Raw genomic sequence first — 27,970 nt, 5'->3', positions numbered from 1 at the left:
ATTTACGATATTGACCTACACGCTTCAAATGAAAAGTAAGTCCAAAATGTAAGACTGTATTGGGTCATATACAAAATATAGTATGAAAGACTACAACACATAGTACAGTATGGGACAAGGTAAAATAACTACATACAGTACTTCCTATTTCACATTGGCCATTCTATGAGGAGGCCTCCAGTAAAGTCTACTTACCTCAGAAGGGCATGGCGTCTTCATGTCGGCAGGCTCTGGTGTTGTCTCTGCAGGGGTGGATGACATGGGAGACATGGTATAGATGGTGTAGCTGACCCTCTGCTTGCAGTCCAACAGAGACAGGGCTGTCTTGGTGGAGAGGCCTGGAGGGTTGGGGTCATATTCGCTGGTAGACCAGGAGGAGTACACTGAGGGCTGGTCAGTCAAGGTGGAGGGGTTTGGCTTGACATAGTTCAGATAACACCAGCTGTGAGAGGTGGTAGACTGAAGGGTTGGATATGAAGGTCCTTCTGGACTTATGGGAGTACACACCCTAGGTAAACATGTTGGAATCTCAACCTTTTCTTCTTTTGTTGAAGTTTCTGCGATTACGTTTCCTACACAACTCTCCTCTTCTTCCTCCTTCACTCGTTTCTGCTGCTGTTTGGACTCAGGGCTAAAATCGACACTGTTTGAAGGGGATAACATGCGCTTGTAGCTTCCTGAGCCTGAAGATCTACAGCCCTCCTCAGACCACAACTGGCTGCCTGGAGGCAGAGGCAAAGCCAAGTGGTTGCCTGGAGGCAGAGTCAACTGGCTGACTGGTAACAGAGTCTCAGACAACCTCTTGCTGCTTACAGGCAGAGTCATGACCAGGTGGCTGTTATGTTCAGACGTTGGGGTATCTCTATTCCCACTGTTTAATGCAGAACAAACAGGTTCCTGGGACCTAGATGTTGTGGTTTGGGACAGAGTGGTGTATATGGCACTGGCTAGGGTGTTGGTGTCTGCCTGTTGCCGGACTACTGCTATTGCTGGTGATATGGAGGGCCGGAGTAACTCTGGGCTGAGTGTGATGTTAGGGTGAGGGTGGAGGATCTGCGGAGGATGTGTTACAAACTCTGAATGTCCATCATGACTGTGAGTTGGAACTGGAATCTCCAGCTTCAGGCCTGTGGATATTGGAAGGTAGTGGGCCCTAGCAATCCCTAAAGGGCACTGGGTGGGGAGGGGGTGGGGAGGGTAGACAGGGCAGGGTTGGGCAGGGTGGATGTAGGTGTGGACAGGACGGAGGGAGATAATTACAGGCTTCCCTGAACATAGAGGTGATGGGGCTACCCTCTGGAGGGGATCAGGAGATTCTACAGAGTTTTGAGAGGGTAGAACTTCAAAGCAATGTCCAGTCAACTGAATACTTTGACCCAGTTTCCATTGTGAGGGAGGCTCTCCGCAAATAGTTTGCACAGGGTTACAGGATGTGGGTTCGCCTGACAGAGGGGAACCAGTGGCCGAACTAAGGTGTTGAGGACCTGGGCTTAGTCTAGAGGAGGAGCTGGGACTGACAGGGTCAGGACTGGGGATGCAGTGGGAAGGGTTGTTCACCTTTAGTGCTGTGTGTTTGGCAATAATGGGGTTCAGCTTTAGTTCTACAGGTTTGGCAGGCTGCTCCTCCTCCTCTGGGTCCCTGACCGGAGTGTGTCTCATGAGGAGACATTTGCGTCTGTCTCTCCAGCCGGCCGCCGAGCGCTCAGGGGACAAACTGCTGTAGTCAAAGGACTTGCTTCGCATCTCCGACATCGCCATCAAAACAGATTGCTGCTGTGGGTCGTAAGGTGTTTGCTCTGAGGCCGACCGCCGCATCTCCCTTTTGTGATGATGCAGCCCTGGGACGGTCAACATGTTAGGGGCCCTGGACCTCCTCAATGGTATCCCAGCCGGGGTCTCCATGTCTCCGGGTCTGGTGGACTCCTCAAAGGATGCAGAGCGGCTAGATGCGTGGGATGCACAGCTGTCCTGGCTGGGGCTGCGAGGCAGGGAGATGGAGTCAAAGCTGGACATGGACTCCCCTGAAGACTGGGCGGCCTCTGCAAGGCGAATTCGTTTCTTCTTCGGGGGCAGCTTCTCGATGGGGACCCCAGACAGGGTGAGGCTCCTCTGTGGCCACTGGAACTCCTCTGTCCTCTTGGTCTGTTTAGGCATTAGGGAGACCATTTCTGATTGTGTCTGAATAGACTCAATAACATTGGTGTTGGAATCCTCAGTGATGAATATCTCAGGGACCTGAACATTGCGTTGGCGCACCAGTTTGCGAGGTGTTGGTTTGGACGAGTGTTCCTGCAGTTGTTTTTGAGACGCATCCTCATGAGATGGGAATTTAATATGTGCCTCCTCTTTACCTTGACTCTCTGTAAACAAAGTGTCCTGTTTCTCAAATGAACTAGTATGTTGAATCACTGAGAAACCTTTCGATGTCCCTCCCCAATCCTGCTCTAATCGTGACCATGAGTTTCTATTGCATGCTATACTTCCTTCATCTCTGCCTTGCACCGACGTGGACAAGGTGGGTATGGATAAAGAAACAGGAGAGGATGGATCATCAGATTCAAAACTCTCTTCTTTCCTTCTCTTGCGCATTGCCAAAACCCCTGGTCTGTTGATCGGATAGTGTATCAACTGTGAACGGTCCATCTGGCATATTGTTGTATCAAGACTCTCTTGGGGAAGTCGTGCTATACAAAGACTTCTCTTGTGTGCCTTATAACCTTCCCAGTTCTTACATCCAACGCCACAGGTCTCACACTCGTACGGCTCTGGTTGACATTGCTTATGGTCAGGAGGCACGACGGACATATTGTGATTGTAGAGCGTGTTGGAGCTACTGTGTAAACTATGTTCCTCTTTATTTATTTCAGCACCTGGGGGTAGTTCGATAGCAGGCTGGCGTCGTAGCATCCCAATGCGGCGAGACTGTGTTTCAGACCGTTCATCGAAAGATTGGCTAAGGCGGAAGTTTCGTGGGCAGGCGCCAGAGGAGGCATCAGTTGAACTAGCAGCAGAGGGCATAGAGAGGCTTCTCAGAAGAGGAGCCATGGAAGTGGATGTCTGGCCTGCCGTTGAATCCACGTGTAGTGATTGGTGATGATGAAACTTCTCACACGGAACACCCATAGTGATGGAACCACTGCTCTTAAAGCCTGGGTCTCCAGGGTTGACGGTGCTGTGGTGGACTACAGGCGACTCTTTCAGAGATAAAGAAACCTTAGACTCTGTGCTACTTCTCCTAGAGAGAGAGAACCTCCTGGGCTTGACGCTGTCGATCTTACTTGTGTCCACGACAGCCTCATTGATGGTAATGAGGTTGGTGATGTGGTCAATGACCTGCTTCTTGGGCACTGTGAATGGGATGCTCTTCTCCTGCTGTCCCTGGCTTCCAGAAGGCTGCTGGTCCTGATGCCTGGACATCCTCTGGAGGTGGCCCAGACGGCCATATTTCCCTAGGATGATCTCTGCATAGCTTTTGGCACTTTTGGTTACGGTGGGTGGGCTGTCCTGTGACTGCTCAGTGCTCTCAGAACGAGAGAAATAGCCAGACTCTGTGCTGCCTCTACTCCCCATACCCATCGAGGAACTGATCGAGTCAGACGAGCCTAGAGGGCCACGTTTCCCTCGGCTCAAACGCATGGCCAGCCTCTTCTTGACGGCGTAGGAGTTGTCCATCCCACTGGACTGCTCTCTAGACCTCTCAGTGTCTTCATGGGTCTTCTCATTGGCTACGCTGCCTTGTCTCTCTGTGTTGGAAGAAGCAGCAGACAACGGCTGTCTAGTTTCGTCTTCTGACTCTGGCACCGGTTCTTCTAAAGCACTGGGCTCTCCAGAGGCGAGGCCGGCCTTCATCCTGTGGGTATGGGACTTCCGGTGCTTGTAGAGGTTGCTCTTGGTCTTGAAAGAAAATCCGCAGGGAGCACAGGGGTAGGGCCTCTCTCCGGTGTGGGAGCGGATGTGTTTCTGCAGGACGCTGGGCTTGGCACAGGCACGGCCACAGTAAGAGCACACATATTTCCCAGGTTTTCCAGGCTTACGCTCCCGTTTCTGCTTTAGGGTGCCCTCTTGGTTCTCCTCTGTGTCAGGAGCCTCTGTAGACTGGGTGGAGGTGGATGATGAGGAGGGAGTCGCCCTGGTCCCACCAGACGAGGTCCGAGCCACTCTGGTTGGTGTTGCCTCTGCCTTTGCATGTTTACCCTCCTCTGCCGGTGGGGTGTCGGAATCAACGCTTTGCCTCTGATGTCTGAGACGCTTGCGCTCCCGCTTATTAGGCAGTTTGTGGTGTTGTCCATGTTGTTGTTGAGGGCCTCCTTGCTTGGAGCGAGTCTGTTGTGTCTGCGGTTCATGGTTCTGGGAGGAGAGAGATTTGGGAGGCGGAGGGTCTGGGAGAGGCAGAGCAGACTCTCCTGGGAGAGGCAGAACAGACTCTCCTGGCTGAGGCTGGTCGTGAACTCCGGACTGCTCCCCAGTCGGCAAGCAGCTATGGCTGTGCAACGCCTCCATAAAACGGAACAACAACCTCAGGTAGACACCTGGGACCCCTCCACCTGAGCCTGAGACAGGCCACACAGGTCAAGCCTATTCATTTAACAGACTCTGGGATTGATGTATGATGAGTATTTTGTTCCTTAGTTATATCTGTCTTATACTGGCTTTCAGGCTGTCTGTACTCATACTTAGTACTTACTCAGGTCAAGCCATTCATTTAACAGATGCTGGGAAACAACTGTGATTTGTCATGCGGTGATGGGGAACTTTTCCATCCTGAGCCAAAGAAGCAACCCATCCTGGAGCTCTGTTAGCTCCCAGAGTCAACAACTCTGTCCTCTGAGCTTCTGAGGCAGTCCTGTCAGATAGTCCTTAATTCAGATACTGGGTTTAACCCGTTCTTGTGTCAGGCCTTCAGGTTTTCAGATCCAGTTTTCAGGACTTTTGGTTGGATGTCTGTGTCCTCTGGTTCACTCCAGAGGATCTAAAAGAAGGAAAAAGAAAAGATCAGATTACTGACAGACCCACCTGAGGGGTAGTCTCTATCTTTCCTTCTTTCTCTCTTTCACACACAGTGCGAACACATGGATGCACACACACACACACACACACACAAAATTAAATTACATCATGAAGACAGATGGCAGTCTCTCTCCGCCCACTATGATCTAAAAACATTACTGTTGAAGGGAGGGAACCAAACAGCTAAAAAGCAAGGTTGTCATCACTGTTATTTCTTCAAGACGGATGATCAAGTTGGAAACAACTTGGGAGTTTGGTCATATTAAAGGGCACATTTCTCATAGCGACCAGTTTCAGTTGCACTTTGTCAACAACAACAAAAAACATTGGCATGATATAAAAAGTCAAAAACGTACACCTAAAATGTAGGTGTTAGTTACCAACTGTGATTTGGAATCTGGTTACATAAACTAAGATCTCATTTACCTGACTATTATGAAGAAAAACACTCCAAGTCAAAGCATCCATTTTCAGATTCTGCAACTAATAACCCCTTGAATAGTTCCCAAATCAGCCGTGTGCATTGCACATTGCTCAATCATAAGCTACTATGTGTTTCTCAGGGATCACACTCCCAAGACAAGGGAGACAGATTTTTTTCCTCTTGATTGCCCAACTCATGAACCCAGAAGAGCCAATAGTTTCATTCATCCAGACTCTCCCAAAGTCTCCCAAATCCCTGCTGCTTACGCTAGCTAAAAAGAATTAGGCCAAATGCAAATGTTGTAGTCTGCAGCTAGACACCGCCATAAGATAACACCAACACCTCTCCCATTGGGGAGTGGATTACGTCATTCAGTTGTGGAAAAAAATATACTCCGGCATCTAGTCAAATAACCATCTACAATAACACATTTGAGTTCTTATTTCTCCTTATTCTAACTTTGCACTGTCAAACAAGCAGACTTCTCTAATGACAGCAATTCACTGAAAGCCCATTAAGTAATATACATTTCACCAAATAATGTTCTTTAATACATTTTTATTTTCAGACATTAAATGGCTCCAACACTCTAACTGATGTAGTTAAAGATGTCTAAACCCAGGCAGCCAAATACAAACAATCTTTGTCATCTTAGCTTTGCATCATCTCTGTTTCTCATGAGGATAACATACAAGGTGACACAGTGCACAATCAGATACGGGAGGAAATAAACTCACTACTTTCTCTGCCCCAACATACTGCACTGTAGCAACAACCCAGTCATCCCATACAGTAGGTGTGTTCTAATATTTACATTTACATTTACATTTAAGTCATTTAGCAGACGCTCTTATCCAGAGCGACTTACATCCATACCACCTAGAATGCATGCCCAATACATTGCTTCAATCTAGGAAGTATGCTAGGATGGTATTTGAACAGAGTCACTGACCAGTTGGTTGCAGCCTGCACCAAACTTACTCTGGAAGAGGGCAAAATCACAGGAGGGGCTAGCTGCTGGTCAATATAAAACAACTGATAACATGTTGAGCACAGTGATAAACTGAGTAAATAACTACACCGTTTTTTGGCCAGTCATTTTACTTCTGTTTCCAAATGCCCTTAAGAGAGGACAGTACATCTGTATGGACATTCAGTGTGTTAGGTGTTCCTCTGACGTGCAAATCAGTGTCCAACCTCTAAAGTGCATTTCAAGAGTGGATGATGGAATGTAGGTCAGACAGATACTGTACTGCAGGTGGACTAAGAGACTACAAAACGGTCACGTGAGGAGACACAACCATTATAGAAGCCAACACTGTATATTTACTGTAGAAGAGTAGAGCTTTCTACAGTATGATATTAATTTACACTTTGAGAAAGAGGTGACATTCTTCTGTTAAATCTGGAACAAGTGTTAACAGTGCAAATTGTCAAACAATTGGAGTGGGTTCATGGTGTGTATACATTTTGCATGCCGTAAAACTGTGTGTTGTCAGGAGGTGTTGGCATCTCACAGTTATTGCCTTGGCTCAGAGAAGCAGGTCATTGTCAATACGATGCTTGTTGTAGGCAGCAGCAAACATCCTGATATTCAATATACACTGAACAAAAATATAAACGCATCATGTAAAGTGTTGGTCCCATGTTTCATGACCTGAAATGAAACATCCCAGAAAGGTTCTATACGCACAAAAAGCATACATTTGTTTACATCTCTGTTAGTGTGCATTTCTCATTTGCCAAGATAATCCATCCACCTGACAGGTGTGGCATATCAAGACAGCATTATCATGACACAGGTGCACCTTGTGCTGTGGACAATAAAAGGCCACTCTAAAATGTGTAGTTTTGTCACACAACACAATGCCACAGATGTCTCAGTTTTGAGGGAGCTGCAATTGGCATGCTGACTGCAGGAATGTCCACCAGAGCTGTTGCCAGAAAAATGTAATGTTAATTTCTCTACCATAAGCCGCCTCCAACATATTTTTTGAAAATTTGGCAGTATGTCCAACCGGCCTCACAACCGCAAACCATGTGTATGGCGTTGTGTGGGAGAGCGGTGTGCTGATGTCAATGTTGTGAATAGAGTGCCCCACGGTGGCGGTGGGGTTATGGTATGAGTAGGCATAAGCAACGAAACAACAAACACAATTGCATTTTATCGATGGCAATTTGAATGCACAGAGATACCGTGACCAGATCCTGAGGCCCATTGTCGTGCCATTCATCCGCCACCATCACCTCCTGTTTCAGCATGATAATGCACAGCCCCATGCCCAAGGATCTGTACACAATTTCTGGAAGCTGAAAATGTTCTAGTTCTTCCATGGCCTGCATACTCACCAGACATGTCACCGATTGAGCATGTTTGGGATGCTCTGGATCGAAGTGTTCGACAACGTGTTTCAGCTCCCGCCAATATCCAGCAACTTCACACAGCCATTGAAGAGGAGTGGGACAACATGCCACAGGCCACAATCAGCAGCCTGATCAACTACGCGAAGGAGATGTGTGGTCACACCAGATACTGGCTGGGTTTCTGATCCACGCCCCTACCTTTTTATAAAAGGAATCTGTGACTAACAGATGCATCTCTGTATTCCCAGTCATGTGAAATCCATTGATTAGGGCCAAATTGATTTTAATTCCTTATATGAACTGTAACTCAGTAAAATCTTTGAAATTGTTGCATGTTAAGTTTATATTTTTGTTCAGTATAATATCTCACACAATCCTTAAACTCCATAACACACAGCCATATCTGCACGAGGGAACCAGATTTTCTGATATCTCATTCAAACACTAGAAATGGCATCTCCTTCTCAAGGAGAATAAACTTGGTTAGTACCACTACCTAGTCTCCTACATATTCAAATCATATTTCCCCCCAAAAAATGATAAAACTGAATTTGTTTTAGTTTAAAACACTTTTTTAAAAACACAGTAAACGTCCCTCCTCTCGTACCTATATGCACCCAGCGGTGGTTGCTATGGTGACGCCCCTAAACCACGCAGAGCGACAGCAGATGGAGGGAAGGAGAGCTAAATATATCTCCCAGCATCCTTGTTGAGAAAGGGAGAGAGATGGAAAGAGGGAGAGAAAGACAGATGGAAAGGGAGAGAGAGGGAAAAGGATGGAGAGATAGATGGAGAGAGGGAGCTGGAAAGAGAAAGAGGGAGAGAGAGAGAAAGCCATTTGAGATGCTTCTCTCCCACAAAGCGTATCTTTTTGGACAAATAAATGTACAAATCCAAAAATCAATACCTGGCTTTAAATCGCCGCTCTACAGACATGTATCCCACCAGAAGAGAAACTGACAATATGATCCAGTTCTTGAGATGACAACGAAGAACTAAGAAACAATAGTAAATACAAAATGTAATATTTAAATTTGAAAATACATTTTGACATCAAGAATTTACAACAGAATTTAACAGCATTAACAACACTGTGCACAGATACTCTGCGAAACAACCTTGTCAAAAAACATTTTGTTAATTGTGTCACCAAACTCTTTGTAACGGCTTATGTAACAATATTTTTTTCCCAATAACAACATGAAACATCTCTTTCTGTCTCTCTTTCTCTCTCCCTCCATCGCTCTCTCACATGGGGCTGGGCGGTATACCGTATTTTACTATATACCGATATTGATGCACGGACCGGTTTGAGTTTTTACTTTACCTTCTATAAATGGTATTTGAATGTTTGGTTTGTTAAATGTGATATGCTGTGTGTACCGTCCCTTTTTATGCTACTTGAGTAATTCCTCTCTGCTCTCTCTCCATTCCGCTTTCTACACAGACCTAGCCCCGCCCCCTGTCACTCAAGGATTTGGTTTGTTGTTGCGTGACCAGGAGACACTTGTGTTCAATCTGCATGGTCAATGCAGCACATGCAACAATGTTGATGACAAAGATGTTGTTTCTACTTGCTTCTTAATATAAATATTGCTGAAGTTTTAGCTAAATCGTGTTAGCCACTAATGCTAATCGCTAGCTAGCTAATAAATATGCTGAGTCAGAGCAAACATTGCTAACTAATACAGCCTGATACCAGTGCTGGTGTAGGCATAAATCAACATGGTGTTTGTGCAACAGTATCTTCTAAATCAAAGAGGAATAGGCGAAGCATGAATATGTTGGCTACATGAAGAAACATTTAATGTAGCCAAAGATTATAGGGTCCCCTAGGAAACACTGACCATCACTTTGGTTCCTACCCTGCCACAATCAAATCAAATGCTATTAGTCACCTACGCCGAATACAACAGTGAAATGCTTCCAACCCTTAACCAACAATGCAGTTAAAGAAAAAATAAGTGTTAAGGAAGTATTTACTAAAAATAACTCCTCCATGGCATTTTAATTTATTGTCATGTCAAACACTGAATTCAAAGTGCCCACTATTATTTGTATTCTTACTATAGAATTAGAATAAGCATTGCATTTCCATGATTCCAACAGCTCACCCAAGTGTCTTAATCTAAATCGCAAGTCAAATCACAATTGCAACATTTGGTTAAAAATAAGGCCAAGTTTTTCTGCCCATGTCATGCAGCCCGACGTGGCAGTGTGGAAATTATTTCAAATGAGTGCAGGAAATGCAGGAATTTATGGAAATGCAGGAAATTATTATAGGTTGAAGTTGAATTGAACAGTATAAAACAATCAGAATGGAGAAAGACCCATTGAAATAATTTAGAATATGTGTTGCCACCCTAGGGTCACGGACTACTATGAAGCAAATGTAGAACTTTTATTATGCAAAAACATTAAATACCGTCAAATAATGTCATACCGTCAAAAATCGGAAAAATACTGTGATATGATATTTTGGCCACATCGCCCGGCCCTACTATCACAGACAATGTATTATTTCAAGATGAAATGTCTCTTTTTTCAATCTGCCAGTTCTCTTTATTTCTCTTTCTCGCTCTCTCTCCCCCTCTTTCTTTCTCGCTCTCCCTCTCTCTTTCTCGCTCTCCCTCTCTCTTTCTCTCTCCCTCTTACATTATCTCAGGAACAGTATTAGCAGGACATTGAGTCAGAAACCGACCACAGCTTCATCAGCAGTCTGTCAGAAAGACAGAAGTAGAGCCCTGGGGCCATCACACACACACGCGCAATGCTGACATTCCTAGGTCTGTGTGTGTGTGTGTGTGTGTGTGTGTGTGTGTGTGTGTGTGTGTGTGTGTGTGTGTGTGTCTGTGTGTGTATGTGTGTGTGTGTGTGTGTGTGTGTGTGTGTGTGTGTGCTTGCGCACGCAGGTGTGTGTGTGTGTGTGCATGGGCGCACACTGGTGTGTGTTTGAGGCCCAGGGGTCTCTGACAGAGTGCTGGAGTATGGACGGACAACCAACACACATGGAAATCATTCACAGAATCACCACACACACACCAATAACCAGGCAATAATCTAGTAAATGAACAATGTGGAATAAAACACAGTTATCAACAGTGAAAGGTTAGAGAATATCAATGTGCTTTACCTGGAGGCAGGTGGTTTTCCCTCCACATCTGACAGAAAGAGGGTGAGTAAGAGATGCGGCGAGAGAGAGAGAACAAGTGTGGGAGAGAGCGAGAGAGAGTGAGAGAGCGAGACAGAGGAACAGAGCAAAAGTGAATGAATGAGAGCCCACTCTACTCTACGTGCACTGAAAGACACCACTCTACTCGACGTGCACTGAGACACCACTCTACTCTACGTGCACTGAGACACCACTCTACTCTACGTGCACTGAGACACCACTCTACTCTACGTGCACTGAAAGACACCACTCTACTCTACGTGCACTGAGACACCACTCTACTGTACGTGCACTGAGACACCACTCTACTCTGTGCACTGAGGTGACAAATAGTTTATTACGCATGTCTTTCGGTCTGTGTATGAATGGGCAGGAGGGGTCTCTCTCTCCAATTTAAGGGTCTTTATTGGCATGGGAAACATATGTTTAACATTGCAAAGCAAGTGAAAATGAAATAAATAATAAAAATGAACAGTAAACATTACACTCACAAAAGTTCCAAAGGAATAGAGATATTTCAAATGTCCTATTATGGCTATATACAGTGTTGTAACGATGTGCAAATAATTCAAGTACAAAAGGGAAAATAAATAAACATAAATATGGGTTGTAATTACAATGGTATTTGTAGTATACTATACTACACTGTAGTATTTCACACAATAGATATGGGAGTTTATCAAAATTGGATTTGTTTTTGAATTCTTTATGGGTCTGTGTAATCTGAGGGAAGTACAGTACGCCAGTATAGAGTTTGGACACACTATTTTCTACATTGTAAAATAATAGTGAAGACATCAAAACTATGAAATAACACATATGGAATCATGTAACCAAAAAAAGTGTTAATCAAATCAAAATATATTTATATTTTAGATTCTTCAAAGTAGCTACTCTTTGCCTTGATGACAGCTTTGCACACTCTTGGCATTCTTTCAACCAGCTTCACCTGGAATGCTTTTCCAACAGTCTTGAAGAAGTTCCCACATATGCTGAGCACTTGTTGGCTGCTTTTCCTTCACTCTGCGGTCCAACTCATCCCAAACCATCTCAATTGGGTTGAGGTCAGGTGATTGTGGAGGCCAGGTCATCTGATGCAGCACTCAATTACTCTCTGTCTTGGTCAAATAGCCCTTACACAGCCTAGAGGTGTGTTGGGTCATTGTCCTGTTTAAAAACAAATGATAGTCCCACTAAGCGGAAACCAGATGGGATGGCGTATCCCTGCAGAATGCTGTGGTAGCCATGCTGGTTAAGTGTGCCTTGAATTCTAAATAAATCATAGATGGTGTGGGAGTGCTTTGCTGGTGACACTATCACACCTCCTCCTCCATGCTTCACGGTGGGAACCACACATGCAGATATCATACGTTCACCTACTCTGTGTCTCACAAAGACACGGCAGTTGGAACCAAACATTTCTACAATGTAGAAAATAGTAAAAATAAAGAAAAGCCCTGGAATGAGTAGGTGTTTCCAAACTTTTGACTGGTACTGTATGTGTCTCTAATATGGTCATACATTTGGCAGGAGGTTAGGAAGTGCAGCTCAGTTTCCACCTAATTTTGTGGGCAGTGTGCACATAGACTGTCTTCTCTAAAGAGCCAGGTCTGCCTACGGCAGCCTTTCTCAATAGGAAGGCTTTGCTCACTGAGTATGTACATAGTCAAAGCTTTCCTTAATTGTGGGTCAGTCACAGTGGTCATGTATCCAAATAGCATTCTAGTTTGCTCAGTTTTTTTGTTAATTCTTTGCAATGTGTCAAGTAATTATATTTTTGTTTTCTCATGATTTGGTTGGGTCTAATTGTGTTGCTGTCCTGAGGCTCTGTGGGGTGTGTTTGTGTTTGTGAACAAAGCACCAGGACCAGCTTGCTTAGGGGACTCTTCTCCAGGTTCATCTCTCTGTAGGTGGCGTTGTTATGGAAGGTTTGGGAATCACTTCCTTTTAGGTGGTTGTAGAATTTAACTGCTCTTTTCTGGTTTTTGATCATTAACGGGTATCGGCCTAATTCTGCTCTGCATGCATTATTTTGTGTTTTACGTTGTACACGGAGGATATTTTTGCAGAATTCTGCTAGCAGAGTCTCAATTTGGTGTTTGTCCCATTTTGTGAATTCTTGGTTGGTGAGCGGACCCAACTCTCTCTCTATCTCTCTCTCGCTCATTGTAAAAGTGAAGTGGGATCTCCTTATTTGGAGGGTGACGTCAGGCCATATTAATCTTGGCAGGGATCTCAGGCTGCCCAGCTGGCAGAGGAGGAGAACAGAGAGGGGGGGGTGTGTGGTGGTGAGTTTCCCCATTCAGTTCTCACTTTCAATAGGCGGGGGAAGCGAGGGTGCAGTTACCTATTGCTGCTGCTGCTGCTGCATTCTGACAAAAAACTTGGTTTAGTTGACAAGCTGAAAACACAGGGACCCAGGTGTAAATAACAGGCTCACAGGGTTCCTAGGTTTTCAGAGTGGTTGTGGAGAATGTCCACACACACACACACACACACACACACACACACACACACACACACACCGTTCCCCTCTGCATACTCATGACAGATCCAGCTGAACACAGTCCAGGCAATTCAGTGACTCTGACATCACTACTCCTCTCTTTATACCATGGGAGGGAGAAAGAGAGGGAAGTTCTTTTTCCTTTTTTTCCAGTTTCACTTTTCAAAAGGCTAAAAGCTTGCTGACATGTGGAGTGTTGAAGGAATGCCATCAAGGCAGTGGGTAGCTAAAGAACGGCCACACACACACACACACACACACACACACACACACACACACACACACACACACACACACACACACACACACACACACACACACACACACACACACACAGACTGGCTGGCTTTCAAAGGAAAGGCAGAGGCAGTAGGAGAGTGGAGAGAGTAACAGGAGGCAGCCCTAACCAAGGTCTTCATCCCTCCACAGCAGTAGCAGGCAGTACAGAGAGAGTCCTTGTCAGCATCACAGCCATAACGCCAGTGACAAAGATGCCAGTGTGCATGTGTTGTGTTCCCTCACTCTCCACAGGCAGCTGGGCCTTGAATGGGACGGCTATTTGCCACAACGCGATGCCAGCCTCAATCTGCCCACCAACTTGTTCCTTTAGTTGCCATATTGATTGGGGGGGGGGGGGGGGAACTGAATAACATCACAGAGATACACCCAGCTTGTCTGAGTCTCCCTAGTCCCCACCCTGTCTCTCCTTAACCTCACTGACTCAGACACTCACTGCATTCATTGTACTGTACTGTTCCCGCCTCAGAGCAAGACAGTACATTTACTAGCAGTTAGCTAACTGGGAGAGAAGATGATGAAGGGGTGAAATAATAAACTCGCACACACTCACAAGGAGAATCAATCCTGTGCAATCACATGTTGTGGCCAGTGGAGGCTGCTGAGGGAGGACAGCTCATAATAATGGATGGAATGGAGTCAATGGAATGGTACCAAACACGTGGTTTCTATGTGGTTGATACCACTCCATTGACTCCATTCCAACCATTATTTTGAGCCATCCTCCCCTCAGCAGCCTCCACTGGTTGAGGCTATTTTTACTTTGAGAGTGTTTGAGTTTATATTTAGCTATCCTTAGGTAAAAGCAGTGTTTATATAAGCTCTTACATAAAATACAAGGCTTTAATGTCCTGTCTCTCCCGGTTGCTACTGTCTATACCCATGCTCGAATTTCCCCTCTCCATCTTCCCATTGTCCATCATATCAATCAATTAACTAGAGGCCTAATGGTCATCCACTCAATAGGCAGCAGCAGCCGTAGCAGGAGTCAACCAGGATAAAAGACAGATAACCTTCTGCCTGGCAGAACACACCCCAAGTAGCAGCTCAAAGGCTTATACTGTCTCTGTCCCCAATATCCACACTAACCCACTACTTAGAATGGATCAATGTACTGGGCATGTGTATTAAGTGGTATGTTGGTATGGACATGGCATGAAGCAAGTGTATGACCGTCTAATGTCAGCTAGCCAGGTGGTATGTATTCCGACGTACAGACACCCACACCCACACCCAAACCCAAGCACACACAAACACAGACCCAGACACACACACACACAGAGACCCAGGTACACACAAACACAGACCCAGACACACACACACACAGAGACCCTCCCTCACAGCCACATGAAATGGCGACATGACCGTCATGTGGTCGCCCATCTTAAAGACCCTGTTCAGAGGAAGGCCCATATGAAGTTCTGAATAGTACCTGACCAGACAGGATCTTGTATGTTCCCCTATGATCTAACCAATATGACACGCCACCATGTTGACATGTATAATACTGTAGGGCTATGTGTGGTGGGTGACCCATTTCTGTAGAGCCCTGTTATTAACTGTTCCAATAAAAGGTTCATTACATGGATGTGGTGCATGTATTTACTCAGTCTGTACAAAGGACACTTCAGAGATTCATTTGGAAATAGAAACCCGATGGGTATACTTTGCTCACCTCATTTAGTCTAATTGATTCTGATGCTCTCTCTCTCTCTTCTGCAGCTATTTCTTCTAAGTATTGAGAGTGAAACAGTACAATGTTACAGTGAAATCACGTTTGAATGACCTCACTAACTACAGAACAGAAGAAATCAGAACCCTTATGCAGACCCAGAACCACACCATGTGATTCTAGTCATCTAGAACGTTCCTTTCACATGATGAAAGAATGCACCATTATGAACCACTTAGCAGAGCTACTATGACGAAGTTCCACAAGTCTAACAATAACAATCAAAGTTTATCACGTTCAATCTCGGCCAGCAGTTTCTGGGCAAAATATACACTGAACAAAAATATAAACGGAACATTTAAAGTGTTGGCCCCATGATTCATAAGCTGAAATTAAAAAGATTTTCCATACACACAAAAGGCTTATTTATCTCAAATTGTATGCACAAATATGTTTACATCCCTGTTAGTGGTAATTTCTCCTTTGCCAAGATAATCCATCCACAGGACAGGTGTGGCATATAAAGAAGCTGATTAAACAGCATGATAATTACACAGGTGCACCTTGTGCTGGGGACAATAAAAGACCACTCTAAAATATGCAGTTTTGTCACACAGCACAATGCCACAGATCTCTCAAGTTTTGAGGGAGCGTGCAATTGGCATGCTGACTGCAGAAATGTCCACCAGAGTTGTTACCAGATAATTAAATGTTCATTTCTCTTGCATAAGCCACCTCCAAAGTCGTTTTAGAGAATTTGGCAGTACATCCAAACGGCCTCCCAAACGCAGACCACGTGTAACGCCAGCCCAGGACCTCCACATCTGGCTTCTTCACCTGTGGGATCATCTGAAACCAGCCAACCGGACAGATGATGAAACTGTGGGTTTGTACAACCAAAGAATATCACCGTCTTGGGGAAGCTCATCTGCGTGCTTGTCGTCCTCGTCAGTATCTTGTCTTGACTGCAGTTTGGCGTCGTAACCGACTTCAGTAGGCTCACCTTTGGTGGCCACAGGCACGCTGGAGAAGTGTGCTCTTCATGGCTGAATTACGGTTTCAACTGTACCGGGCAGATGGCAGACTAACGTTGTGTGGGCAAGAGGTATGCTAATGTCAAAGTTGTGAACAGAGTCCCCCATGGTTGCGGTGGGGTTATGGTATGAGTAGGCAGGCATAAGCTACGGACAACATAGACAATTGCATTTTAATCGATGGAAAGTTTAATGCACAAAGATACCGTGACGAGATCCTAAGGCCCATTGTTGTGCCATTCATCCACCGCCATCACCTCATGTTTCAGCATGATAATGCATGGCCCCATGTCACAAGTATATGTACACACTTTCTGGAAGCTGAAAATGTCCCAGTTCTTCCATGGGCTGCATACTCACCAGACATGTCAACCACTGAGCATGTTTGAAACGCTCTGGATTGACACGACAGCGTGTTCCAATTCCCGCCAAAATCCAGCATCTTCGTACAGCCATTGAAGAGGCCACAATCAACAGCCTGATCAACTCTATGCAAAGGAGATGTGTCGCGCTGCATGAAGCAAATGGTGGTCACACCAGATACCGACTGGTTTTCTGATCCACACCCCTACCTTTTTTTAAGGTATCTGTGACCAAGAGATGCATATCTGTATTTGTCATAGGCGTCGTAAGGGACAGACCAAGGCGCAGCGGGTATAGTGCTCATCTTCTTGTTTTGGGGGTGCCTCTCGCACTTGCCTCTTGGCTTATACAGCGCCTCATAGTAGCGCCGCTCTGCCTTCGCTGCCTCCAGTTCCTCCTTCAGTCGACGATACTCCCCAGCCTGCCTCCAGGGTCCTTTCCCGTCTAAAATCTCCTCCCACGTCCACGACTCCAAATACTTCTCCTGCTCCTTACCCCGCTGCTTGGTCTTCTTTCGGTGGGTGGTTCTGTCATAGGCGTCGTGAGGGACAGATCAAGGCGCAGCGGGTATAGTGCTCATCTTCTTACTTTATTTAGAGAGAACACTCAAACAAAATAAACAAACGTCAAACAGTTCCGTAAGGCTCACGGCTATACAGAAAACAACCACCCACAAACCCAAAGGAAAAAAGGGCTGCCTAAGTATGGCTTCCAATCAGAGACAACGAAAGACACCTGCCTCTGATTGGAAACCATATAATTAAACACGTTGGGTGTACTCGAGGACCAGGGTTGGTAAACACTGATCTAACGTAAACCAATTGATATTGTTTGACAAACAACAAAGTAACACAGTCATTTATTTTACATTTTCTGAAGTACTCCATTAATATTTACAATGAGTGTCACAACCAGAAAACAGAATTGGTAACATTATTCAAACAGCACTTAGGTGACAATGTTTGGCAAGAGACATTACTTCAGTTTCAGAGAACACTACAACATCTAGATTGCAGGTTCAGATACAGCACATAGGGGCCACACATAGAAAACAAACATAGAAAATGAAAACTAGAACAAATCCCCTCTAAATAAACCAACCCCAAAACACACAAAAACAACACCCCCTGCCACGCCCTGACCATACTACAATGACAAATTACCCCTTTACTGGTCAGGACGTGACAGTATTTCCAATCATGTGAATTCCATAGATTAGGGCCAAATGAATTTATTTCAATTGACTGATTTCCTTATATGAAATGTAACTTTAAAATTGCTGCATGTTGCGTTTATATTTTTGTGCAGTGTACGAGTCTTACCACAGGGCAATCATTAGGCAAATACAGTACGACGTCATTGATATAAACAGAACACATGGGGTTTTTGTGCAATCATAAAAATACACACACACACAAAGAATCTGTTATGGGAAAGTGTTATAAATACAGTCAGACAGACTGAGAAGTGGACAAAAAAAGGACCATGAAGGACATCAAAGAGGACACGAATGGGAGGCTTTGTGTGGCTAGAGAAAATACTGTAGAAAGAGGAACTGCTACATTTAGAAAGTGTCACTGCCCGCACTAGTTCTTTCTTTGAACCCACATGCTTCACTTAAGGTTTACTGTAGTGCATGGGTGTGAGTCTGGGAAGGAGGGGGGTTTAACACCAACTAATGTCAAGGAAACTGTGACGTTATTCATACACACTCAACAGTCACCAGGAAGGTGTTATGAGGATGTCAACATTATATTGTGTCTGTCTGTACCTGCTCCTGTTATTACTGCCATTGACGAAAAGTAGAGACAAAGAAGAGGTCATGTGATCCAGAATATAACACGCACACGCACACGCACACCAACCACTAGCAACAGAGCCAGGAAGCTGATTGCACAGAGTTGATAACAACCGTCATGCAGAAAGGCTTAACAGGCCGTCTACTCTGGATTTCGTCAATGTGAAGCAGCGTTATATGATGTAACTCTACATTACTAAAACACACTCACACAAAACACACTGGGCAGCAGTGAGAGCTATGATGTAACTACCATCAGAGGGATCGATCCAAACACAGTAGAGTGAGTAGATGTGATGCATTTAGCTGGCTGAGGGGTTCAGCAGGATGTCCAGCAGTAAACTGTTGGGAAGACAAAGCCTGCCACACAACACACTAACTCACCAGGTTGGCTCCCTCTCTTTCTCTGTATCAAGTTCACTTTGACACACATCGTTTTGACTCGGCGTGAGTTAGGAGTTCGACCGACCAGGGTTTTCGAACCCGGTTCTCCGGGAAGCGCCACAAGACTCTGTTTTTAACCCGCTGAGCTAAAGCGTAGGCATAAGTTCAACGAGAAACACGTCTTTAAGTATCTGGCAAGGTTACTCATCACAAGTGTGCGGTTCACCGAACCACCTCTGTTGCATGAGCACATTTTGGTTGAACTGAGCTCCAATAACACACTTTCAGATCCAGTGCTTTCTCCTGGTCCCTTTGCTCTCACAGAGCAGTAATGCCAAACCAATCAGCTCCCATATCAAGATGATGTAATGCAGAAAAAAAGAGAGAGGACGAGAGAGAAATAGAGACAGAGAGGAAGGGGGTGGGGATAGAAGGAGAGGGACTAACCATATGTTCTCTTGTTTCACCAACAGAGAACCAACACACTGGGGCATTCTGCCAACAAGCCCCCTGTCCAGGAATCTATAGCAATTACGGGGGGGGGGGGGGGGGTAAGAGGAGGTAAAGGATAGAAAGAAAGAAGAGAAGGGGTAAGAGGAGAGAGAGAGAGAAAACGAGAGAGAAGGGGGCTAGAAGGAGGTAGAGAGAAAAGTGGATAAGAGGAGAGATAGAGGGTAAGATAGAGTAGGGCAGTGATACTGTGGACAGGGAAGCACTGAGGAAAATATTTTTGACGTCTATCAATGAAACCTGCCACAGATATCGATAAAAGCGCTTATTGGCGGCCACAGCTACGCTTGACACGTTAACATTTTAAGACTTGATAAGACCAATTAATCCATTTTAAAAAGCGATTCTCCACAAAGCTGCAACCAATCCCCCCTGTAAGAGGACACAAACAAATAAATAGGTTTGCTATAGCTACTGGCATTGGTAGCTTGACTGTAGGCCCTGTTTTAACACACTGGCAGATAGTCCTCTATCCCGACCCAGAGAACACATGACCTTCATCAACTATGAAAGCAGTAGAGTGTGTGTGTGTGTTGTTGGTGTCTTGTGAATGAGCCCTACAGCTGATGACCGGCTGCTCTCTCCACAGGGCAAAGGGAAAGCAGAGAGAGCCTGGTCCTGCACCTCACTGCAGGCAAGCTGGACACTGAACGAGAGAGAAAGCAGAGAGAGAAAAATACCCTCCAGGGTCACATAGAACCAGCCAACCTCTCCACCTAGCTGGGAAGGCAGGCTGGGCAGAGAGAGAGAGAGAGAGAGAGAGAGAGAGAGAGAGAGAGAGAGAGAGAGAGAGAGAAAGAGAGAGAGAGAGAGAGAGAGAGAGAGAGAGAGAGAGAGAGAGAGAGGATCCCTCCGCCAAACTTCTCTCCAAGGGAGAAAGGGAGAACTGAGAAAGAGAGCTTCTCCACCTAACTGAGAAGCCAGGTTGGGTTCATACTCGGACCATACATTCTCCTCCAGGGTTTTAGAACCATCCAACCTTTGACAAGACAGGCTCTGGGCCAAACACAGCACTCCACGGGAGAGCAAGAGCAGAGAGATCTCCATCCACCCCTCCACCTAACTGAGAAACCATTTTGGGTTCATACTGGGTCCATACACTCTCCACCAAGCTCACAGTGTGATAACAGAACCATCCAAGCCCTTCACCTTGGTGAGAAGGCAGGCTGGGCAGAGAAAGTGCCCCTCCACCTCACTGTGAAAGCAGGCTGGGTCCATATGCCCCCCACCAGGGTCGCACAGTACTATCCAACCCTTGACAAGACTGGGCTACAGGCTACGTACAGGTCGGGCTTCAGGCCAAACACAGCACCCAGTCAACATGTGAGCTCATTCCCATACATAGTGTTAACACATGAACACACACACACGCTAGCTTAGAAATGTTTATGTACACAAATTTGTGGGAGAGCACACACATACACACGTTTGTGTGCCGTTTCATTAATGTGGATGATATAGAGAAAGAAAGAGAGAGGGTTGTAATTTCCGCTCGTGACGTCCTGTAAGCCGGTGCCAACAGGGAGGAAGTATGTTCACTTAGAGCTGTTTGAACATTTCCGTTGTCGCCGTGATGACCCAGGGAAGCCCTCCTGATTAATGGCCAAGACAAGTCCCTTCTCAGATCAGGTCCTCCTCAACCTCACTGTGGCTTCTGTCTGCTTCAATAACTGGCTTATTGGATATGTCTGAGTGTCTATCAATTGACACTTGTTTAAGGGAGTGACATTGATACAGTAACAATACACTCTCTCTTGATCTCTGTCTTTCTCTCTCACACACACAAACATTTATAGAACTCATGATTTACTGGTGACTAAAGGTCGACCGATTATGATTTTTCAACGCCAATATCGATTATTGGAAGACCAAAAAAAGCCGATACAGATTAATCGGACGATTTTTATAATGACAATTACAACAATACTGAATGAACAATGAACACTTTTATTTTAACTTAATATAATACATCAATAAAATCAATTTAGTCTCAAATAAATAATGAAACGTTCAATTTAGTTTAAATAATGCAAAAACACAGTGTTGGAGAAGAAAGTAAAAGTGCAATATGTGCCATGTAAAAAATCTAACGTTTAAGTTCCTTGCTCAGAACATGAGAACATATGAAAGCTGGTGGTTCCTTTTAACATGAGTCTTCAATATTCCCAGGTAAGACGTTTTAGGTTGTAGTTATTATAGGACTATTTCTCTCTATACCAGGCGGCCCAAACTGTTGCATATACCCTGACTCCGCGTGCAATGAACGCAAGAGAAGTGACACAATTTCCCTAGTTAGTATTGCCTGCTAACATGCATTTCTTTTAACTAAATATGCAGGTTTAAAAATATATACTTCTGTGTATTGATTTTAAGAAAGGCATTGATGTTTAGGATTAGGAACATTCGTGCAACGATTGTGCTTTTTTCGCAAATGCGTTTTTGTTAAATTATCCCCCGTTTGGCGAAGTTGGCTGTCTTTGTTAGGAAGAAATGGTCTTCACACAGTTTGCAACGAGCCAGGCGGCCCAAAATGCTGCATGTAATGTTACCCTGACTCTGTTGCACAGAACGCAAGAGAAGTGACAACAATTTCCCTAGTTAAAAGAAATTCATGTTAGCAGGCAATATTAACTAAATATGCAGGTTTAAAAATATATACTTGTGTATTGATTTTAAGAAAGGCGTCGATGTTTATGGTTAGGTACACATTGGTGCAACGACAGTGCTTTTTTGCGAATGCGCTTGTTAAATCACCCGTTTGGCGAAGTAGGCTGTGATTCAATGATAAATTAACAGGCACCGCATCGATTATATGCAACGCAGGACAAGCTAGATAAACTAGTAATATCATCAACCATGTGTAGTTAACATAATTACTAGTTAAGATTGATTGTTTTTATGAGATAAGTTTAATGCTAGCTAGCACCTTACCTTGGCTCCTTGCTGCACTCGCATAACAGGTAGTCAGCCTGCCACGCATTCTCCTCATGGAGTGCAATGTAATCGGCCATAATCAGTGTCCAAAAATGCCGATTACCAATTGTCAGAACTAGAAGCACAAGCATTTCGCTACACTCGCATTAACATATGCTAACCATGTGTATGTGACAAATAAAATTTGATTTGATTTGTTATGGAAACTTGAAATCGGCCCTAATTAATCGGCCATCTACCGGTGACTATTCATTTTGCTTCGTTTTGCTTTTAATAGTAGTGAAATGTGTGAGTTGGTTAGGACAGTGGGCAGGAATTTCAAGATACTGTATATAATGGAAACAAACAGTTGTTCTAATCAGATGGCTAGTAGAGTAATGAGTGCTGGACATAATGTAGCCTACTGGACCATATAGATCAATGGTGGACTGAACTGACTGCCATTTCCTGTAGATTATTATCAGCATTAAGCCATATGCATGGCTATAATCAGTCATCTGATTCACTGGGCTCTCTAGAAGGATGTCTGTTCCTGTACTCTTATGTCTAGGACCAAGGATTAGGAGTTTGCAGAGAATGTTTCCTCTTACTCACCTGCTCCCAAGGTCAGCGTGATGACTGACACCACACACACCCCCACTAGTGACTGACACCTGAGGGATGAGGAAACTGACAGGGCATCCAGAAGCAAGTGTAGGATGAATATCAATGTTGTCCTCACCAGGCCGAAACTAATCTTGGCTGAACAGAGACACCTTTGACACACATACACACGTGCAAAACACACACATACACACACACACGTTCAGGACCGCACTTTGGAGACTCTTCGTTCCTTCTTAAATGTTTACCATACCACCACTGTATGTGTTTTGGCTCGAGCTGGAATGACTCGTGAGACTGTGTTGCTTCTCAAAGTGTGCTCATGTTCAGTATCAAGAACAAACTGCACTCCATTCTGGTCCTAATGGCAAACATGGTAAGTGCCATTTGGGCTCTGGGCCAATCAGTGTCACAGTCACAGCATTATGCTCTTGCTTGGCTAAATACTATAGTTCACAGTGGAAAGTAAAACTGTGGTTATTATCCACATTTTATATAAAATGTATTTTACCTGTGCGAATGTTCATATTGTTATTGTTCTGCATTGATCCCTTAGGTTTTTAGGTCATTCTGTACAGGTGTTCTTCCTCAATAGCATCTAGTGTGATTGTCCTGATGTCCTTGGTCTCTCCTCTCCCAAGTCACCGACACAGCTGAGAGAGGGGCATTTCTATTCTACCACACAAATAGAATCTGGGACAAATGTCTACTAATGTTGTTAGAGGCTAGTTGAATACGAGGTCACAAAATATTCATCAGTTACATCCTCCCTCGGTAGCAGCCTTGTGATCATCTTCACCAATAACTGGGTTGGAGTGGAGGTTTATGCAACAGCATACAATCAACACTTACCATTAGAACATACAACTGTATGATCGCACGCACGCACGCACGCACGCACACACACACACACCTATTCCTGCTGTTATTTGTCTAAGAGTAAGGAGGAGGGACGCCTTGGAGAAAATAAATCCTAATGTTGCCACTGGGCTCTCCATGAAGCCACGGGGGAAATTCCCTCTATGAAGTCACACACACAGTCAGAAGAATGCCAAACATCCCACCTTTCCACAGCAAGGGAGTGAGACTGTGTGCCCTCCCTCTCCTCCCTCTGCATGCCAAACTGACACCCAATAACCCTGCACAGCATTAGGTGCCATGGGATGTCAGGACTGATCAGTTTGGGGGCACCAGATTCCTGGCCCTAAATCATCAACTTTAAATACTGTAGCAGTTAAATACCAGCAACAGCTAAACCAACTAAATCAAATCAAGCTTTATTTATACAGCACATTTTAGACATGGAATGCAACACAATGTACTTTACATGAAAACATTTACTACACAACATAAGAGGATAAAAAAACTGTAAAAACTAGTCAAAAAGCTTCAAGTCTCTGCTACATGTTGAAAATTCCAAAACCAAAAAAAGCTTTGATGAAGAAAACAAGGTTTTGGTGTTGAGATTGAATCCTTGGGAACCATGTATTGTCCAAGGCTTATTATTTTGGAAATCATATTTGCATCAATAAAATACACTCTGATATGGCCCACATATGTATTGTTCTCTCTATGAATTCAAAGCAGCAAACACCATTTCTGAAGTGTCTAAAATCGACATTTCAACAATTTGGCCTGAAATGCCCTCTTCTTTACGACAGTCCATCGTCTTGATTACACGCAAGATGATAGTTAATACTATAGGGGCGCGTGATATTGGAAATCGAAGCACTCTTGAGCTGTTGATGGACTCCAACTGTCACATGGGTAATACTTCTTATAATGCACTATTAACAACATCGCGGGACAATATGTATCCGTATTTCACCAAGAAAGAGGTGCTTGCAACAAACAGAAGGCTATGTGCGTGCTAGAGAATGGAGAAAGCGTCACCGGGGCGCATGGATGGACGCAGCTGTGTCGTCCACAACAGTGCCACTGACTGCGGTGCGGCAGCGTTACGCCATCGTTCATTCCAAGAAACCAACGCGGCTGGAGTCTAATATAGGCGATCTAATTCTTACCACTGTCATTTTCTGACAATTGACTTGGCGAAAAGAGTAACATTTTATGAATAGGTTCCGGATCTGTGCAGACAGACAGGCACAGTGGATAGATATTGACTACTGGCATTGCATGCTTCAGTATATCCGCAGTGACATAATATTAAACCCAAACGAGCCGCAATCTGAGCCGAGCAATTGTGATTATGTATGCTAATATTTAATGATAACGATACGGATTTCGTGCGCGGCTGACATTCCCGTGGACTGTACGGGATGCTCTCTCTGCCGTCGTCAGTCACATTGAATTCTAGCAGGTTAGAATTCCATGCACAGAATATGTCAATTCACAAGGCATGCTCTGCAGAATGACCACTACATTTCCGGCTATTCTAAAATGGTTATGAAATAGGCCTATGTTATTTGACCTCCATTTTATGTTCTAAATTAATTTCCCTATTCTCGCTTTCGGAGATTGGAAGAGAAAATGAAGCATGGCATCCCTGTCGTGTGGATGTTGATGTGGGATTGTGGGCTCTTGCATTCCCGAGAGAGCGACTCACATTAGTGAGATGCACGTTGGCAACATCATGACCTAATCGAATGACAAATTATTCGAAAAAGCAAATGGCATAATATTTGACCAATATGTCTTTGTAAGACAAACACAACTAGAGGATTTTATTATTCATATATAATTATTTCCGTTAATTTATTGATGAGTCAATAGCCTAGGCTAATGTAAAATAATGGCTGATAAAAAGATAAAAACACATGGCCGTCCGATCGCGTGTTGTTCCGTTTCCTATCTGCATAATGTAGCCTGGCGACTGTGTGGTTGGCAAACTGAAACACTGGTTTCGCTCTTCCTTTTCTCATATCTACCTATTACACTTGAACAATGACAAACCAAGCCTTGGAATGGACCCAATACGGTACAAAACAGAGGCAGTAGGTATAAACTAGTAGCTACACATGCACACAACACGCAATCCACGAGCATCACAAGGCATTCTGCTTCATACACAAAAACATTACACATTTCTCATAGTTCGCTGTTTTGTTGGATAGAAGGTTTTATGCACGCGACCTGCAACGCACAATAGCCTATCATCATCTGTGAAAAACAGTTACTGTAGCTAGCGAGCTCTTGAAGGTTTCAAACAATGATACAATGTATCCAGCATTACTGTACCTGCAGAGCCGCTGGTGGTGAACTTCACTTCGTTGCAGTGCAGTTGCCGTGTCTCCTCCACAGATCACCTCCTTGCTTATCAGACAGGGGCATACCGGTATGCAAAATTATGGTAATAAAGCCAGATGCTAAAATGTAAATGTGCTACCTGTCAACATAGCTGCACTGTTTGAGCCATGTAGGCTATTCGGAAACAGAGCAGACTTTCTCAGAATCTAGCCTGCCCTGTAAACGGACTGCCCCAGGTTGAGAAGTGTTATTTTTCTTGACGCTGGCGGGATAGGGATGGATGGTCCCCTCTTCTCTCCTCATTGTCCCTTTTCAAACTGATGCTGCGATTTCACACAGCAGCGTGCGCCAATGTCCCACACACACAGCTGGTCCTCGCGAAAAACATGCTGCTTCGATCCACGCAGTTCCAGCGCACCGCACTAGCACTCACGAGACCAGAGAAATACTCCGCCCACTTTAACAACTTGCAGTGCTGGCAGTGGCATACTGTAGTCACTACAGTGGAGAAACAGGCCTATGCCTTTTGTTTCTCATTAAAGGCTCTGGTATGGTATTAGCCTTCAATGTAGTTTTAAGTAGGCCTATGATATTATATATTTCATATAATCTCATTTTGAACAAATCCTGGTGAGTGACTGAGACAATGGATAATAGCAGGCCTACACTGTACAGGGGTTGCCATGAATTTGACAGTAACTTACAGGCAGCTTAGTGGCAAGTACAATTCTGTATTTCATATTACAGTATTGCTACTGTAATATACATACAGTCTCAAAGCAAGTACTGTGTAATGGCAGTACAATATTGTAAAATGGACTATTATACTATTAAAATACATACATTTTCCCACAATGCACCATCATTTACAGTATTATGTAGTTAAACGTTTGAGTTTACTGTTGAAAGCCAAAATTACTGTATAAATTAGTTATGTTACAGTGTAACACAATAGACAAGGTAAATAAATGTTGAATTACTTTTCTGTACCCTAATTCAATAATTACTATGTAATATTAATAATGACTGCCAACAAATACAATAGGGTTTCTCGCAGCTTGAACCCTTAATTACTTGATGATCATACATCAGAATGTGAAGAGGTTCCCTATATTATTATTGTATTGTCTGAATCAAATATATAAGCCTGGACCTAAAGTATTATCACAGTGCCTTCAGAAAGTTTTCACACCACTTGACTTTGTCCACATTGTGTGTTACAGCCTGAATTTATAATTGTTTTTGTCACTGGCCTACACACAATACCCCATGTCAGTGTTATGTTTTTCGAAATGTTTCGAAATAATTTTTTTATTTTAAGTAAAAAGCTGAAATGTCAAGCCTAAATAAGTTCAGGAGTAAAAATGTGCTTAGCAAGTCATATAATAAGTTGCACGGACTCTCGGTGTGCAATAAGTGTTTGACATAATCTCTTTACCCCACACAGAGATAATTGTAAGGTCCCTCAGTCAAGCAGTGAATTTCAAATCACAAATTCAAACACAGACCATGGAGGTTTTCCAATGCCTCGCAAAGAAGGGCACCTATTGGTAGATGGGTAAAAAAAACTGAAATGTAATATCCCTCTGAGCATGATGAAGTAATTAAACTTTAGATGGTGAATAAATACACCCAGTCACCACAAAAATACAGGCGTCCTTCCTAACTCAGTTGCCGGAGAGGAAGGAAACCACT

General features: G+C 44.2%; 1 protein-coding gene across 7 annotated transcripts in view; it reads right to left on the bottom strand.

Annotated features, from left to right (window-relative positions):
* LOC115175728 (transcription factor HIVEP3) overlaps window positions 1-26,730 on the bottom strand; it is a 41,264-nt gene extending 14,534 nt beyond the window's left edge. For 6 of the 7 annotated variants that reach the window (XR_003872090.1, XR_003872091.1, XR_003872092.1 and 3 more), the window contains exons 1-2: window positions 26,267-26,730; window positions 196-4,969 (exon numbers count right to left, since the gene is read on the bottom strand). Coding sequence is in view for 3 of the 7 variants with exons in the window: in XM_029735192.1 (XP_029591052.1) it covers window positions 196-4,500 (4,305 nt within the window). In the remaining 4 variants the exon portion in view is untranslated. Of the gene's footprint in view, window positions 1-195; window positions 4,970-10,928; window positions 10,999-26,266 lie in introns of those variants that run through there. The other variant, XM_029735193.1, reaches the window with a different exon arrangement.
* Between the last annotated feature and the right edge of the window lie 1,240 nt (window positions 26,731-27,970).

Source organism: Salmo trutta, chromosome 36 (genome assembly GCF_901001165.1).
Source record: "Salmo trutta chromosome 36, fSalTru1.1, whole genome shotgun sequence".
Taxonomy (NCBI): domain Eukaryota; kingdom Metazoa; phylum Chordata; class Actinopteri; order Salmoniformes; family Salmonidae; genus Salmo; species Salmo trutta.
This window is presented reverse-complemented; position numbering and strand designations above follow the sequence as displayed.